At 35.1% G+C, this 16,676-nt stretch overlaps 1 protein-coding gene across 1 annotated transcript; it reads right to left on the bottom strand.

Moving 5' to 3' along the window:
• Window positions 1–8,012: 8,012 nt before the first annotated feature.
• LOC110913820 (replication protein A 70 kDa DNA-binding subunit B-like) lies at window positions 8,013–14,712 on the bottom strand. Its single transcript, XM_022158638.2, has 15 exons — window positions 14,698–14,712; window positions 14,630–14,654; window positions 14,422–14,521; window positions 14,180–14,307; window positions 14,019–14,103; window positions 13,781–13,913; window positions 13,490–13,698; window positions 13,285–13,405; window positions 13,051–13,200; window positions 12,849–12,917; window positions 12,636–12,774; window positions 8,890–8,964; window positions 8,501–8,641; window positions 8,295–8,368; window positions 8,013–8,045 (listed from the first exon to the last, which is right to left on the bottom strand). The coding sequence occupies exons 1-15, from the start codon at window positions 14,710–14,712 to the stop codon at window positions 8,013–8,015; spliced, it is 1,497 nt and encodes a 498-aa protein (XP_022014330.2).
• Between the last annotated feature and the right edge of the window lie 1,964 nt (window positions 14,713–16,676).

Below are 16,676 nucleotides of genomic sequence, written 5' to 3' on the forward strand. Positions count from 1 at the left end.
TCTTCAATTCTTCTTCTTTTCTCTTCTTCATTTCTACCACCTTCGGTAGACTTACTTCACAAACTTCTCTTATCTTGCTTTCCAAATCCGGCAGATATGTTTTATCAGATAACCTTCTTGTGTTGAAAGTAGCCTGCCTTGGAAGCAAATTTGTTACAGCTTCAAAATCCACTTTTGATGGGTTAACAACTGGATTACCCCGTGGATCCATGTAACACTCCAATTCATCATTCCATCTTTTGGCTCTTTGGGCTTCTTTGAATGGTTCTCTGAATTTTTCGATTTCCCATCTTGCATAATCTCTTTTCCACCATTTATCAGGATCAACCTCAGCCACAAATGCATATCCGACCACATCTTCTTCAGGGTAAACTTGACTCCAGTCGTAACCTTCATCGTCATGAATAACTGCCATCGCCCTAGATTTTGATGACCCTTCATCGATCTGTTTCTGATTCACATTTGATGATCCACTGGAACGATGATAAATTGCTTTCTTGTAGTAATCATCTCTGAATGGATTCGTGGGTTCGTCAGTTTCCGTGTTGGTACACTCTCTCTTGAAGTGTCCTTTCTGTTTGCATTTGAAACAGGTAACTTTTGCCTTATCAAATCCCAATTTCGAATCACTAGATGCCAAAGACGATCTTCCAGTGATCTCCATGAATCGTTGTGCTCTCCTCATCGTGCTAGCCATGCACCATTTAATATCCATTAGCTCCATCTCCTCTGGATCGATCTGATCATAATCTTCTTTTGTCATTTTTGGATTTCCAATTTTTCCTGCGATCAGACTTTCGTACGATTCCAGGATGGATGCTAAGAACACCATTTGTTGCTTGGCAGCTTCAGTATTCAGACTTTGAGAGTTTTGCAGATCAATGGCGATATTGCAATGGACTATGTTTGGATTTGAAGAAATTGAATGATAACCCGGATATCTTGAAGAACTCTGCTGAGGTGAATCCTTTGAGCTTTCAGCACTAAATCCCGAATTTGACTTTTGCTCAAACATGTTTCCTCTGTAATATAGCTCCACATTCTGTTGGTATGTTTTGACTTTATTTGTTTTTCTGGTCTCCAATTCATGGCTTTCAAATATTTCAATCAACAAGCCGATTGTAAGATCCTCAGACTTGATTGTATTCTTCAACATCAAAGCATAATATTGCCAATCCAGCTCATCTGGCAACGAGTCAAACAATTTATCGACTAACTCTTCTTGAGAGTATTCAATCCCATGTCTTGCTAGTTCTAATTTCAAGTGCCCAAACCTCTCAATCATTTGACAAATTGATTCATTTTTTAAACAACCAAATAGATCATACTCTTTTCTAAGCAGTTTCTTTTTGTTCTTTATGAATTCGGCACTTCCCAAACATTTTCTTTCAAGAGCTTCCCATAATCCCTTAGATGTTTTCTCATTTTCAAGCAATGAAATAATGTCTTCTCTTACTGATTGATGTAAGAATGTGATCATTTTGTTTTCTGCTACTATATTTTTGACATCTATCTCTGTGAACTCTTTTTTGTTTACTAACTCTCCTCCCTCTTTTACTGGTTCTGTATATTCAAATTTTAATTTTAACCAGCTTTCAGGAGCGAAAGCTTTTACCCAACCCTCAAACCGATTTTTCCACCAGTTATAATCTTCAATCTTCATTAGTTTCGTTGGTTTCTGTTGACTTCCATACAAATTGTCATACTTCAAATGATCAGAAATCTCTTTCGAATAATTTCTTGTTTCAGATCTTCTTTCGGATGATTCTGAAGTGAAAGCGTTGTAAAACGTATTGTAAAATTCTTCGCTGTTACTCGACATCTTCAAATTTTGTCTTGAATTTGCACTTTGTAAATCACCTCGAATCACCTGCAAACAAACAAACAAGCAAACGATTAGTTTAAAAATATCAAACAACTGGATCGGACGGGAGGTTGATCGATCGGATAGTATGCTGGTCGATCGGACAGAGTGCTTGTTCGATCGGTCAGAAAAGCTATTCGATCGGTTGGCGCTTCAATCAGGTGAGTCAACAAAAGTCAACTTTTTGTTCGATCGGTTGGCGTTTTGACGAGAAAGTTGGTCGATCGGTTGAGCTACCGATTGGAAATACTTCACACACAAATGCTAGCCGTTCGGTTGGTACAACCGATCGGTTAGACTAGCCGTATGAAAACACTACACAAACAGACTTTGAATCGGATGGCACAAAAGGACAAAAGTTAACCGATTGACTGGCACGTTGATGCTGTTCGTTGGTTATCACAAAACGACAAAGTTTGTCGTTTTGTGATTTGTCGTTTTGTGATAACCAACGAACAGCAAACAAACTGTTTAATTGGCTTTCTGTTCGATCAAGTAACACTAAAAAAAAATTTGATCAATCGGTTGGCGGAATAAAACTATGACACATGTAGCCGTCAATTTAATCAAATTATAGGCAAATGGCTGACAACTTTAAAGGTTTGTGATAGGGCCGAGATGTTTAAAGGCTAATCACATGCAAGTGATTATATGCATGATTGGGCTGATTCTTATCATTTGTGATTGGGCCTTTATACTTTGAGTCACGTGAGTTAGTGACTTTATACAATTGCTAATTATAACAATCACATGCAAATGATACAGACCCTTTTTAAAATGGCCGACATTTTTTTTATGTATTTGTTTAATTGGACCTCCAATATTGAAACAACTTTCAATGTGCTAGATTATCAGATTTCATGCAAACTGGTCATGAATTATTGATCTCACATGCAACTGACAGATTATAAGCACTTTCATGATTTATGGTCCACAAATTTTAATGAGTGATGATTGTGAGAGGGCCGTTAAAATCAGATCACATGCGTAGGGTTTAAAAACCGACAACTATCATTGTATACTTAATTCTTATAGGACCTTTGCTTTAGAGATTAGATTGAAGTTTGTTTTGAATGATACTTCACGTGATTTACTGAATATGTTGACTTTAATGATAAATGTTGCTAGCCGATTGAATGCAAAAGACGGTGGAACGAACAGGAGTCCTAGCCGATCGGCTAGGTCAACAGGTCAAAGACTTAAATGAGTGCCAGTGAGTGATGCTGCTGTTCGATCGGTTACACCAGCCGATCAAGTGACACCTAAGACTGCTGTTCGATCGGCTACGCCAGCCGATTCAAGTTTCACCTAAGACTTCTGTTCGATCGGCTACGCCAGCCGATCCAAGTTTCACCTAAGACCGTTGTTCAATCAAAACAATGCTAGCCTATGAAGACAATGCTAGCCTATCCAATGCTAGCCGATCCAATGCTAGCCGAACCAAAACAAAATGCTGGCCGATCGAGTGAGCCACTCGATCGAACAGATGTGACCAGCTTGTGACGAACAGTTTCAGCAATATCAAACACAAAAATGCAGATTTCTCCCAAACGGCTTGGAATTTTGACCTGAAAATTTGTTGGATTATAGATCAACTGATTACGCACAACATATCAAAAAATCAGCCAATTTGAACCGTAAAAACCCTGTTAATTCCGCAAAATTCATAGAAAAACGTGAAGAACGAGGAAGTTAAGAAAGATTTGACAAATCTGGATGTTTTAGGCTCTGAATCTGATAAAAAATTTGTACGAATCTATGTGTTTTAACTTCGCAACCGAGCTCCTGCTCTGATACCACTTGTAGGTCCCAGATTTAACACCGAATCGATTGCGAAACGACCGTGCGACGTGCGGAATCCGTGCACGAACGAGACCGAAAACACAAACCGTACTAAATCTGTGATTCCATTGAATGATATGAAAGTAGTACAAACCTTGAATCACCACTTGAAGCACTTTCTCTCTCTAGTTTCTCTCACTAACCTCTAAGCTCCAAGTTACACAAATGGCCAAAAGTCTCTAATGTTAACCCTAAAGCTCCTATTTATAGGCCAAGGCACATGAGTGATTCCCTCATAATTACAATATTGCCACCTTGCCTTTTCTTACTAAAAACAATATAAACTCTAGAATTCTTCATTTTCTGCTACGGTTCTGATTGACGAAGGCGATAGACATTACTGCACTAACATGTTTGAACTACTGGTTCCAACAGATAAACGCATGTTCCGGGTCAATTTTAAAACCTTGCAAGTGGACCAAATGTAAGATGAACATAAAGAGGCGTATACGATGTCTTGCCTGGTGCCGTTTTGTACAACCAGTAAGATTTGCCTAAAGTCACCACCGAAAACAATAGTCTTTCCACCAAAGGGAAGTTCAGAATTGCGTGAATCAGAGACACTCAAAACATCTTTCAATGTACGATCAAGAGCCTCAAAAGCATGTTTGTGTACCATTGGTGCTTCATCCCAAATAATCAACTTGGCTTCGTTTAGAAGATTAGCGATTTCAGAATTAGGTTTAATATGACAAACAGAATCTTCATTAAGAATAATCGGAATATGAAATCTTGAATGGGCGGTACGGCCTCGTGACAACAACAATGATGCAATCTCGCTTGAAGCAACATTAACAACAATATGTCCATTGCATCTTATGGAAGCAGCTAAAGTTTTCCACTGAAATGTCTTACCTGTACCACCGTAACCGTACAAAAAAAAAACCACCTTTCCCACGTCCAACAGCAGCCATAATCTCATTATACACTGCTCTTTGATCATCATTTAAAGAATTATGAAGCTTATTGAATCCAGCCCTAACTTCATCCTTGTCCCAAGAAAGCTCCTCATTTATTAGATGGTTGGTCTCGTATACTGTAGAATCTTCTTCTGGAACATGCATTGGTGAGAATCTATGCAAGCTGGATCCATTACGGATAAGATAGTTTTCGATTTTAGACAACGTTATATTCTTTAAACGCTCATCTGAGACAACAAAACCTACAACAAAAAGTAAATTTAATTAATTTAAGAACACACTTTATTAATACAAGGAAAACTAAATAACAAAAAAAATAGTTTGTGTGTTAAAAAAAATATTAGAAATTTAAAAAAAAAATTACCACTAAACCCAGAATCCTTTCGGATATTGTATAAAATGTCCTCCGACAAAAACTCCCACGTCTTCTCCCAAACAACTTCTGGTCTTGAAAGAGTATTAGACAAAAGAAGTGTACCGAACAATGAACGAAGATAATGACCATTTCCTCCTGTAAAACTGGCCTCTTTAATACACTCAATGTATTCGTTGTCATCGTCTAATAGGCCACGGGCATAACATGCATCCCTAAAAGTAGGATAAACAACACCCTCATAGGTTCTAATTTCTTCAAAAGATCGTGGACCCTTGACCTTGGTTAGAAGAATTCTAAGGTAATAAGCTTCACCAACGGAAGGAGAAAAAGAATAGATTCTTCCAACAACAACATAATTTTTTCGCGGCTGCCAGCAACGATCCTGTAACTTCCAAACATACTTTGATGGAAACTCAACATAAGTAAGTTTCCTTGCTTCTGGTTTTTTGTTCATGTTCATCCACTCCAAAAAAATAGAAGAATTAACCTGAGGTTTGTTTAGGACATCTTCAATATCATCTTCACCACTGAAAACTACATTTTGCTGGCCTGAAAGATGAAATGGTAACCTCATAACAGACGGATACCTATAGTGAACTTCACATGCAAATATTCTCCAACTGGCTTCACATGCAGAAACATATCTTGCCTCGTAATATTCTTTTATTTCATCTTTGGGTATCTCCTCCTCAATTCCTCTGTCTGAATCTATAACAGCAACAGTGGCTCTATCTAGTCCTTTATTAATGTATTTAAACAAATACTTAATTGAACCTGCCTGATTGCACCACTCCACATTAATGTGCGCCTGATATCTTCTAAGAAGCCTTTTGTTGTATGGAACGACGCTTCTGTTGTCCAATGTGACACCCTTCTTAATAACTGTGTGACCGTCGTCTCTTCGCCTATAAAGCGGAAATCCATCTGAATCAACAGAAGTAGCCTCCAAAAACTTCTTTGTAAAATTCTTAGAACAACGGTTGCCTACCATGCAAGGACATTTCAAGTTAGCCTGTCCACATGGACCATGAATCATGAACTCACACACCAGAGAATCTCAGCTGAGATAAAAGGGTCAATATGTTCAACAGTAGGAACCTTATGATCAGCTTTCATAAAAAACATAAATGAGCATGTGGCAGACCACGCTTCTGAAATTCGATGGTGTAAACAACTGTAGAAAAAAAATATTAGCAAATACAAATAAAATAAGTGTAAAAAAAATAATCCACATACCCGCATTAATATCGCCAAGAATTTTTTTTCCTTAAGGTCTTTTATCAATGCATCAAGCTTCATCTTAAACAATCTACAAAGTATGTCGGGTCTGTCTTCAGGCTTAACTGATGAGTCACCAATAAACCTTACCATCTCGGGCCATTTCGGATTACAGGTAATAGTTATGAAAAAATCAGGATACCCATAAGTCCTACATAAAGCCATAGCATCCAGGTAATTTTGCATCATATAGCGAGCTCCACCAGTAAACGAAGAAGGTAATATCACAGTTTTTCCAGTATGAGACAAATCACTCTGCCCACCTTGCTGAACAGTTCTTAGGCTGTTAAATGATTCGCATCTTAATTTGGTTTGCTGAAATCTTATGTAGTTTAGCCTCTCGCTTTCGATCATTGTGTATGCGTCGACTATAAACTGCTGATACAACCTCCTCGCATTAAGGATTAGAGAGAATTTGTTGTCCCTATCCTGCATCCTATAAGCAAAGAACTCTCTCATTGTGCAATTTGGACGTGTCTTCTTTGTGTTTGGACCAAAATCCCTATGAGGAATGTTAATCCTATAGCCATCATCTCCATAAGGAAAAAGAATTGGATATTGTAAAGCAAGGTATGAAGGATGTAACTCGCTAATACGTTTAAGAACTCCTGACTGCTCTTCGACAATAATATCACGTTATTCCACACTTTGATTTTCATCGCCAACAATTAAAGCAGCAATTTCAGATGATGTAGGTAAATTGTAAGTCCTGTCGTCTTTATCTCTCTGATAAATCAACCGAAGCCTAAGAGAAACGTTAGGTTTCTCATGAAGATGGTTTCGAACCATCCGATATGTTTTTACCAACATATTTTTTGAATCTAACATGTCGGTAAGATACTTTATGAATTTATCGTCAAGCTCTTTTGATCTGGAAGATGACCGAGTTGTTGAGTCCCTGGTATAAAAATTAAAGATATTTAATAATAGGTAGAAAATACGATCAAAATAATTAATTAGGAAGAAACAGAGGATTATAAATATAGGGGCTGAAAAAAGTAACATACCCAAATAAGGTCTTCCTATTGGAAAGTTCATTCTCATTATCGTAAATATAAAGTTGAGAAAACTTTGGTTGGTCTCCGAGTTTAGGAAGAAGGCTACCCATACTTTGTGCATTTTGACCGCTGATTCTATAAACAAAAGGAGCATTACCTTTGTTTATCTTAGTATCCACTTTTCCTCCCATAGAAGTAAAGGAAAACATTGAATTGTAACGTCGAATGTTCTTTAAGAAAAATTTGCTATCTGAATCTAAATATTGAAAAAGCATCTGGTAAGATGGGTCAGATTCTTTATAATCAGGTAAGTCAACTTTACCATAACCACAACATAAGCCATATGTTCGCTTTTGAAGTGTAATACGACCCTTTCCAGCTTCAGTTCACCACAACTTTGCAAAGCATAACCCACAACTAACAGATTGGTCGCCATGATCAACGTAAGCTGCACAGTTTAACACAAATTTAAGACTTAAGAATGTAAAAATATAATGATTAACATTTTATTTTGGTTACCTGTAGATGTGCCTTTGCTGAGGTCTTTAATCACCTGTTGAACACGATTTTCATCGTCAGAATCAAGATCAGCCATTCGTATGGGTTCTATTTCGATTGGTCTATGAGTCAACTTACGCCTTCCAGAAGACATCCTTTTTACCGAAGACAAATCCGTCATCAAAGATGTAGCATTTCGTTACTAACAATCCGCGGAGTAATAGAATAGCAATCGGTTAGTAGTAAAGTAGATGACGTTGCAATATTCTCTGTTGTAAAAAATAAAACATGATTAAAGAAAATGTATATAAATTGTAGAAAATATAAAGTTTTCTGAAAAATCTATAATTTATAAATATACCTGGAGAAATACGATTCAAAGAAGACATAGCATTAGTAAACTGTGAGCGATTACGAATTTCTGAACGTATATTTGTCATACACGAAGAAGGTGATATGTTTTCTTTGTTTGCAGTATTTGTACTTCGAATTAATGTAGAAGAATCTTGCAATATTACATTGGTCTTTCTATTTAAACTTAAAACCGATCCAGATGAAGACGTGACCGTTCTTGAAGAATTGAAATGATTTCCTACAAAAAAAAAAAGAAGAAGACAAATATTTTATTACAAATAACCATTAAGAAAATAGTATTGACATATATCAGAATGATAAATATAATTATCAAACATCGTGCATTAATATATTTTTTTTATAAACAAACCTGGTATTATGTTTGATACATTTGACAACGGTGTACGGTTGGGTGATGTATAAGGGTCTTGCACCGCTTTTCCGTTCTTCTTAATAGTAGAAGGTGTTATAATGGAAGTTTCTCCGTTAAAGGAAGAATTTAAATGATTGCCTAATAAAAAATAAAAAATGATTATTGTAAGTAAAATTATAATACAACCACTTTTGTATAAGATGTAAAACAATATTGTTGTACTAATAAGATGCTCTTAAGTAAAAGAATAGTTACTTAAAGAATAACTGGTGAACAATTTGTAGGCAAGCTTCTCATTGAATAATTGGGTGTTATATTTACTTTGTTGTTATTCAGGACGACCTGTGTTGCTGATGAAGACGTTGAATCCACTTTTGATGGAATACATTTTCGATTAATCTTTGATCTCTTACTATCAAGATATAGTTTTCTTAATCTACGCCTTCTTTTTGCCTCGGCAACTGCAATGTTAAAATGGTTAAAGCAATAAAATATGACATAAGAAAAACTAAACAATATTAAGGATAAGACTACTTTAAAAAAATTAACAAACTTTGTAAAACTAAACAGTATAAATGAAAAAGAAGTAACCTTTGAGAAAATAAGGATGAAGTTGTGTAGTACATTTTGACCTCTTATTATCAAGATATACTTTTCTTAACTTTCGTCTATGCCTGGCCTCGTGAGCTACAATTACAAAATAATTAAAGAGGTCAAGGAAGGAGTAACAAAAAAATAAGAATCAATAGAGATTAAGTTTTAAAATGTAATATTACATTTTAAATTGATAACAATACTAAGTTACCTTTCATAACATAAGATAACCAACGTGTATAATCTGAAAGAAACTGGGAACAAAATAAATTCATTACTCTCTTGAATTTTTTTAATAATAATATATGATAAAACAAAATAAAGCACAACACTTACAATCATTAAGTATGACATTCATGGGAAGTTCGGTAGAAGATGAATATTGATGTTTAAACCTATTATCCATTTTCTAAACACCAACAGAAAGCTAAAATGAAACATTATAACTTACTGTCATAATTATAGAACCAAAAGTTTTATATTCTAAAAATATTTAATAATAACAAAACTTTATAATCTGTAGCAAACATCAGAATAGGTATAAATGATATAACCACAAATTAAGATACATATAGATGATAGTACAACAATTGATAACTTACTGGATATATAAAGAGTGATGAAAAAAATATTAGAACGTAGGAGAATTCTGAATCAAGATTGAAAGAAACTTGAAGATGAAATGAAGAAATGAGTATTTTATTTTGTATTTATAGACATAATCTATTTTTGGAATCAATAATAGAAATCATTGTATATCAGTTAAAATGAGATTGATGACCTTAAATATAGAAATAATGTTGAATATAGAAACTGTACAAAATTTTTGAAATCTTTGAATAAAACAATCAAATTTTAATTACCTGTAATTATGTATATAATATATTTTAAATGGTAAGTTATTAATACAAAGAAATTAAAATACAAAATTAGTTCTACTTTAAATCTAAGTATAGTAACGGTAAAAGTAAACACAATTTTTTAATAATGGTTTTAATCTACATCATATGAGTATATTAGTAAAAAAAGTAATCTAATTAAATAAGAAACATAACCAAACATGATTTAAAACCAAACGACACAAAAGATAAATAAAGATGTCATATTAGATTAGCAAACCATATAAATTTTTTAAAGCACAACCAACAAAGAAATTGAAAACAAACTGTCAAACATCAAACAAATTGTTTCTTCTTGTAATAATAAGATTAGTTGGTTATTAATTCTTGGCAAGATCCTCATCAGAAGAAATGTTATCACCACTTATGCGAGGTTTATGTCACACCCCCAAAAATCTACACGCGGAGTACCACCGCATGGAGGCGTGACATGACCAGGATCAAGCCACCAATCATATTGAACATATATGTAAATAGTAAATGTCATTCATCAATACGAAAGGTGTTTTTAAAACCGAACATAAACAAGTGTGTAGCGGAAGCAATACTGTAAAACCCAACGTAAGTATTAAGTTGAAATGTCATAAAAGTGTTTATCATAACATCCACAATCTGTGCCCACAACGACCGCGCCTCCCGTGCAAGCTCCATGAGTACCTATGGTCCTGCAAGGCATGTAACAGAGAGTCAACAACTAGTTGAGCGAGTTCACAGTAAGTAAGTTCGTAATAGTAGGTCCGTTGCATCACCATGCGTTATTAACTAAGTCAATTATATGTTCATTTAGTGGGGGCTTCCCATGAGTGTATGTACTAGACTGGGTGTAACCATAAGTGTTCTTCTAATCCCGAGAACAGTAGTACGTACAAGGTTTACGTAGGTTTTACGTAAGTGTCCTTCTCAACCCGAGGACAGTGGTACGCGGGGGTTTACGTAGGTTTTACGTAAGTGCCTGTCACAACCCGAGGCAGTAGTGAATATAAGTTTACGTAGGTTTTACGTAAGTGTCCTTTGCATCATTAGGACAGTGATAAGTACAAGTATACGTAGGTTTTACATATGGGTCCTTCGCATCCGAGGACTATGGTAGTTAGTCTAGTAACAGTGTAAGTACATGTAATCGTTCGACCCCATTATTCAAACCCATTCCCTACCCCGGGAATCCCATGCCTTGGTAAGAGTGTGAACTCACCTTGGTTTGCTCGGCAGATTACATGAAAGGTTACTTGAACTAAGAGTGGTCAACCACGTCCTAACATGGTTACCATACAAGTCAGGTCTAGGTTCAAGTAATGCACGTATGCTCACACATAAGTTAACAGGTTACGAACATGTATAGATCATGGCAAACACATAACAGTCATGTAACAACTTCAACTTGTGCGATTTATCAAAGAAACCCAATAACACACAGCCCAACATGTTGTGCGATCCATCATAAACCCGACCCAATTAGTTAAGCAGTCCAACAGCCTACTCGACCCAATTAAATAACACATAGGTATCTTGTGCGATCCGGGTAATCTTGTGCGATTGGGATTGGGTTTAAGGCCCAACAGTGAAACAGTTTATGTAGTTCGTGTGTGGCCCAAGCCTTGTGCGATCGGCACCGTCTTGTGCGATCATGCCTCTTCTAGTTGTACTGTGAGCTTTAAGCAGTTGCACCAGCCTTGTGCGACTGCCTTGTGCGACCAGTCCCTTGTGTGATCTGATTAAGCTTGTGCGATCAAGGGTGGCCTTGTGCGATTAGTTATTTAATCCCCTAATTTCATGCAGTCGGTTACAATCACCCTAACAGTTTCCATATTCCCATCCGCTTAAATCAATGCTAACAGTTTTCCAACTATACAATACTCGATCAAACAAAGCAATTATCAACTGATTCATAAGAACCCTAATAACATTCATAGTATGAACAACAATCTCAACCATTAATCATAATCACAAGTTCATGATTAAACATGCATTCTAACAATCTCACACACCCATATCTCGCATAACAGTCGATTAACATGCAATCGGTTCTAGGTCAGGATCATGTAAATCCAATTTATTTGAACATCATCACAAAATCCCTATATCCAAATCAATACTAATTTCACAACATCTAAACGGATTTAGATAATTCATACGGAAACATCAACAATTATTCATCATCTAATCATGCATAACATCAACAACAATAAAACACTAACCGGATTAGAGGATAAACAAAGGTTGATTCGAACTAACAAGCTTCAAGGGATGAGGATGTTGCCGTCGGCTTCACGAGGGAGAGAAGGAGAGCTAGGGTTTGTGTGTGTGTCGTGTGATTTGCAAGAACGAGGGACACAATCCTACCCTAAGTGATTGTATACCATAAAAGCAGTGGGCCGAACCCATACATGGGCTGCCCATTGGTCTCGAGTTCAAGCATAATGAGCCGAGAGGATGTTGTGCGATCGGATTAATTGTGTACGGCCCAAGGGTGTTGTGCGATCGGAGTTTTTATACTCATTAACATACAATGAAATCACATAACATTTAATTGATCACAAAGTTCACATAATCATATAATCATAACATTCAATTAATAAGGTTCACGTAATTACATAACGTTGCACAAGGATAGGTTCGAAATACGAGTTGTCACAGTTTACTTGCCGACGATCCCACTACGTCTTCACTCACATAAACATCACCAAGGTTACGCTTCAAATCAATTGATGATTGATTGAAGTCAGAAGCAAAATCCTCTGAAACAGGTGTAGAGTTATCACCAGTGTAAGAAACACCATCCTTTATAAAATAAAGAAATATTAGAACAAAAGCATTTTTAATTTTATAATATAATAGTTGTTAAAAGCTCAAACCTTTGCACTTTCACCGCCAGCATCTTGGAATTCAGAGTGACTCATAGAAAACGAATCAGAGGCATCAAGCTGTTAAAAATGAGAATAAAACTACAATATCTATAAGGATCATTTAAATGAACAAAAAAGTTAAAATAAATTTAATATAACAATCACTTACTTGATTAATTTTCTATTTTTTGTTTAGCTGATCCAAAATAACGGAATCATTGGTCATAACTGATATACCATAATTATCAACAGCATTCGTAATATTAAAGTCTGTTACTCGAATAACGAAAGCACACTTGAGGTTAACCAATGTGTCAAACTCAACAGGATATGCTCTGGGCACTTCATTGGTATTAAGTATCTATATTGAGAACATGTGATGTGTGGTCAGGATCATATATGAAAAAAATAATTTAAATAAATCAGACAGAAGTATTATATTTACATCGTCCTGAATTTGTATAAGTTCATTTGCAGTTTTACCAATAAACTTCAACGCCTCATGATCAAACATTGTAAGTGTCACCGTACCGGTTGAATCTTGAACTCGAATTGGTATTTTAAACCTTAAAAGCATATTTATATAGTTAAGAAAAAAAACACAAACCATGTTGATTAAAAAATCAGAAGTATGAATAAAAGTTATTTACCTCGACATCGGGAAAACATCTTTTCCTTGACAATCCTTGTTGGAACATTGGCATACCTTCTCATCTCTAACATCACTTGTACCATCATCCTTACCATAAGTTTCAAACTTTTGGTCAACTTTGGATTTGCAATAGTTACATCCATCATAATACCACATCTTATCAAAAACAATTGCTACAATAGTTCCCACAATAACAACTTTTTTTGGCTGTTTTAATAGTAAAATATATGAAAGCGTATTAAGATTCTGATAGTAGTTAAAAAATAAAATATAAATTATTTGAAATAACCTGTATGACTGAACCAAGATAAGCAATTGGTGAGAAAACATCATTGTTCATAAATTCATCTTCAACAGAACATACAACATACGACCCAACATGGCTACTTGACTCGGATGATGCAGAAAGTTTTGCAATAAACCTAATCAAAATAAATTTCAGAAACCATAATCTAAAATAAAGAAAAAATAGAAATAAATATTTAGTTGATACAATTAGAAAAATTAAATTAGTTAATTTTGCTCACTTTTCCTTGAATGTCAGTATCTGATCAAAATTGTCGTTAATGAAAAGTCGTGTACCATCAAAATTATTAGATGTCCCCCATTTACCTGTTATTAAGAAACATATAAAAAAATCACATCTATATATATATTGTTTAAATTAAATTAAAACTTAATAAGATACCTTTGTAGGTTTTAACAGCACCAAAATGAACAGCAATGACAACATGGGCTTCATGATCTTGACTAAGCATGTACGAACACATGTCCTTCGTATAATCATCCCAAAGAGTTAAATCAACCTCAACATCTCTAAAAACAATATAGGAAATTTTTTTAAGAGAAAGAAAACCTTTTAAAATTTATAAAATATAAAGGAATTAAATATAGGCAATATATAAAATTTAAAAATGTAAATTGTATTACCCGAGATCTTGAAGTTTAAGATTGAGGCGTTTTCCTTTAGTACCATGTTTTTTGTTAGTGTCCTCAATCTTATAGCAAACAACAACGTAACCGATGAAATCTAGGAATAAAAAATGTAAAATGTTAATATAAAGTGAACACAATATATTAAGGTAAATGTGAAACAAATGTTGTAATACAGATATTTTGTAAGAATTAACAATAATACCTATTGTTGTACCCTCCTTGTATCTCTGTGACACAACATCCTTGAAATCAACAAAATAAAAAACAAACTGTGGCCCATTCCATTTACTACACTTTTCGACAAATGTCTGTTAATAAAAAGATAGCTTCTGATTGTTAGGAATGATTTTGAAAGATGCAGTGTTCGCAGCAAGGGATGGCCTTTTTATTATAAGGCTGTTGATGTCAGAAACAGTGTAGCTGATGCTATCCAACGACCAAAAGAACACAAGATGTTTGAAGACAAAGTTACACTATGAAGCTATTGTCAAGGGGGAGTCTGTTGGTGCATATTATGTGACAACAGCTTAATAGTTTGATTATTTAGTCTTTGGATATTTTGTATTGGGCTTAGCTTATTGGTTAGTGAGTTTATTATTGTAATGGGCTTGGAAAATGGCCTAGCCCAGTAGGAAGCCCAGTTCACAAACATGTGGTATATAAACATGTTTTTGTGATTAGGATTTTAGTTGTTAGAGAGTTTTAGAGAGAGAAAACGTAGAGAGAGAAAAACGTTTTTGAGTGAGGCAATATCACAGAGATAGGCTGTGAGGTTGTGAGGTCTTGAATTGGTTGTAAACTGCAAGTTGGATAATCAATAGAAGACCTGTTTGATTGTGAATTTTGTTTTCTACTTGTTTCTGTAGCATATCTGATCTAGAGGATTCCGCACTCTAGGTTAGATAAACAATTCTGTGACGATCCATAAGACTCAAGGGGACCTACAATTGGTATCAGAGCATTAGGCTCTTGAAGAAGCTCGGTTCAGAATTGTTGCTGCAGAAAAGGGTTGATTTTCGGGTTGTTTTGGAAATTTTCGAAAATTTTAAGTTTTTAAGACCTAGGGTTTCGAAATTTTGGAGGCTAATTTTCGAAAATTTTGAAGTGTTTGATCTGTTTGCATATTTAATTTTGCTGTATTAGTGTTTTTGGTTGCAGGTTTGGTTGATTCTTGAAGAATTTTGGCTGAAAAGGCTTGAAGATTCGAAGATTGTTCTTCATGTTCTTCGTGTTCTTCGCTAAGTTCATCAATATTTTTGAAAATTTTTGCTGATTTTGGTTGTTTGATTTTGCAGGAAATTGTTAAAAGAATCTGGAAAATCTTCGGAAATTTCAAACATATTGAGTTTCCAAAATTTTCTAGCAAATTTAACAATTCCGTTGACAAATCAGAGGAATTATCTGATCCAGCAAATTTAACCTTGGTGACCGGTGAAATTAAATTTCCCAATTATCTGATCCAGCGAATTTAACTTCGGTGACCGGTGAAATTAAATCCAAAGGCGACTTTGGTGACCGTTTTAATTGTCCTCAGCGACATTATTACGGTGATCAGCGAAGTTACTAGACGTCGTGCTAGCGAAATTATTTACCAGCGAATTTGATCAGCTAGCATAATTACCCAGCGAATTTAATTGATCAGAGGAATTACCCAGCGAATTTAATTGATCAGAGGAATTACCCAGCGAATTTAATTGATCAGAGGAATTACCCAGCAAATTTAAGTGATCAGAGGAATTACTCAGCGAATTTGTTCCAGCGAATTTAAAAAGTCAGCATAATTATAATTCCTCTACCAGCAAAACTATAACTACTCTATCAGCATATTTAACTTGGTTTGCCAGCATAATTAGCGTCACACAGCGAAATTAAGTTGGTTTGCCAGCAAAATTAAAAGGTGGAGTATTTATTTAGATACGTATAGAGGATTTAACGGTTTTGAAAATAGAAAGTGATACGTAGCTCATCTCGACAAACCGTTTGCACGGTTGGACTCGGTTGATTTTTAGGACAAAAAAAAAACTCTGGAAAATCCCGAATTTGGTTTTCGACATTATATATCATTAGATTCGTTTTTTTCGAGATGATTCTAACGGTATAATTTGGTAAAAACAGTTTTCGGAAAAATATGGTACGGTTTTATCAGTACGGTTACGGTAAAACGTGTTTAAAGATGGTTAAAGTGGACAATGTTGGTGAGAAAGTTAAAAATTGGCCAAAGCTTACAAATGTTAAAGAATATGCTGTCT

The sequence above is a fragment of the Helianthus annuus genome, chromosome 8 (genome assembly GCF_002127325.2).
Source record: "Helianthus annuus cultivar XRQ/B chromosome 8, HanXRQr2.0-SUNRISE, whole genome shotgun sequence".
NCBI lineage: Eukaryota > Viridiplantae > Streptophyta > Magnoliopsida > Asterales > Asteraceae > Helianthus > Helianthus annuus.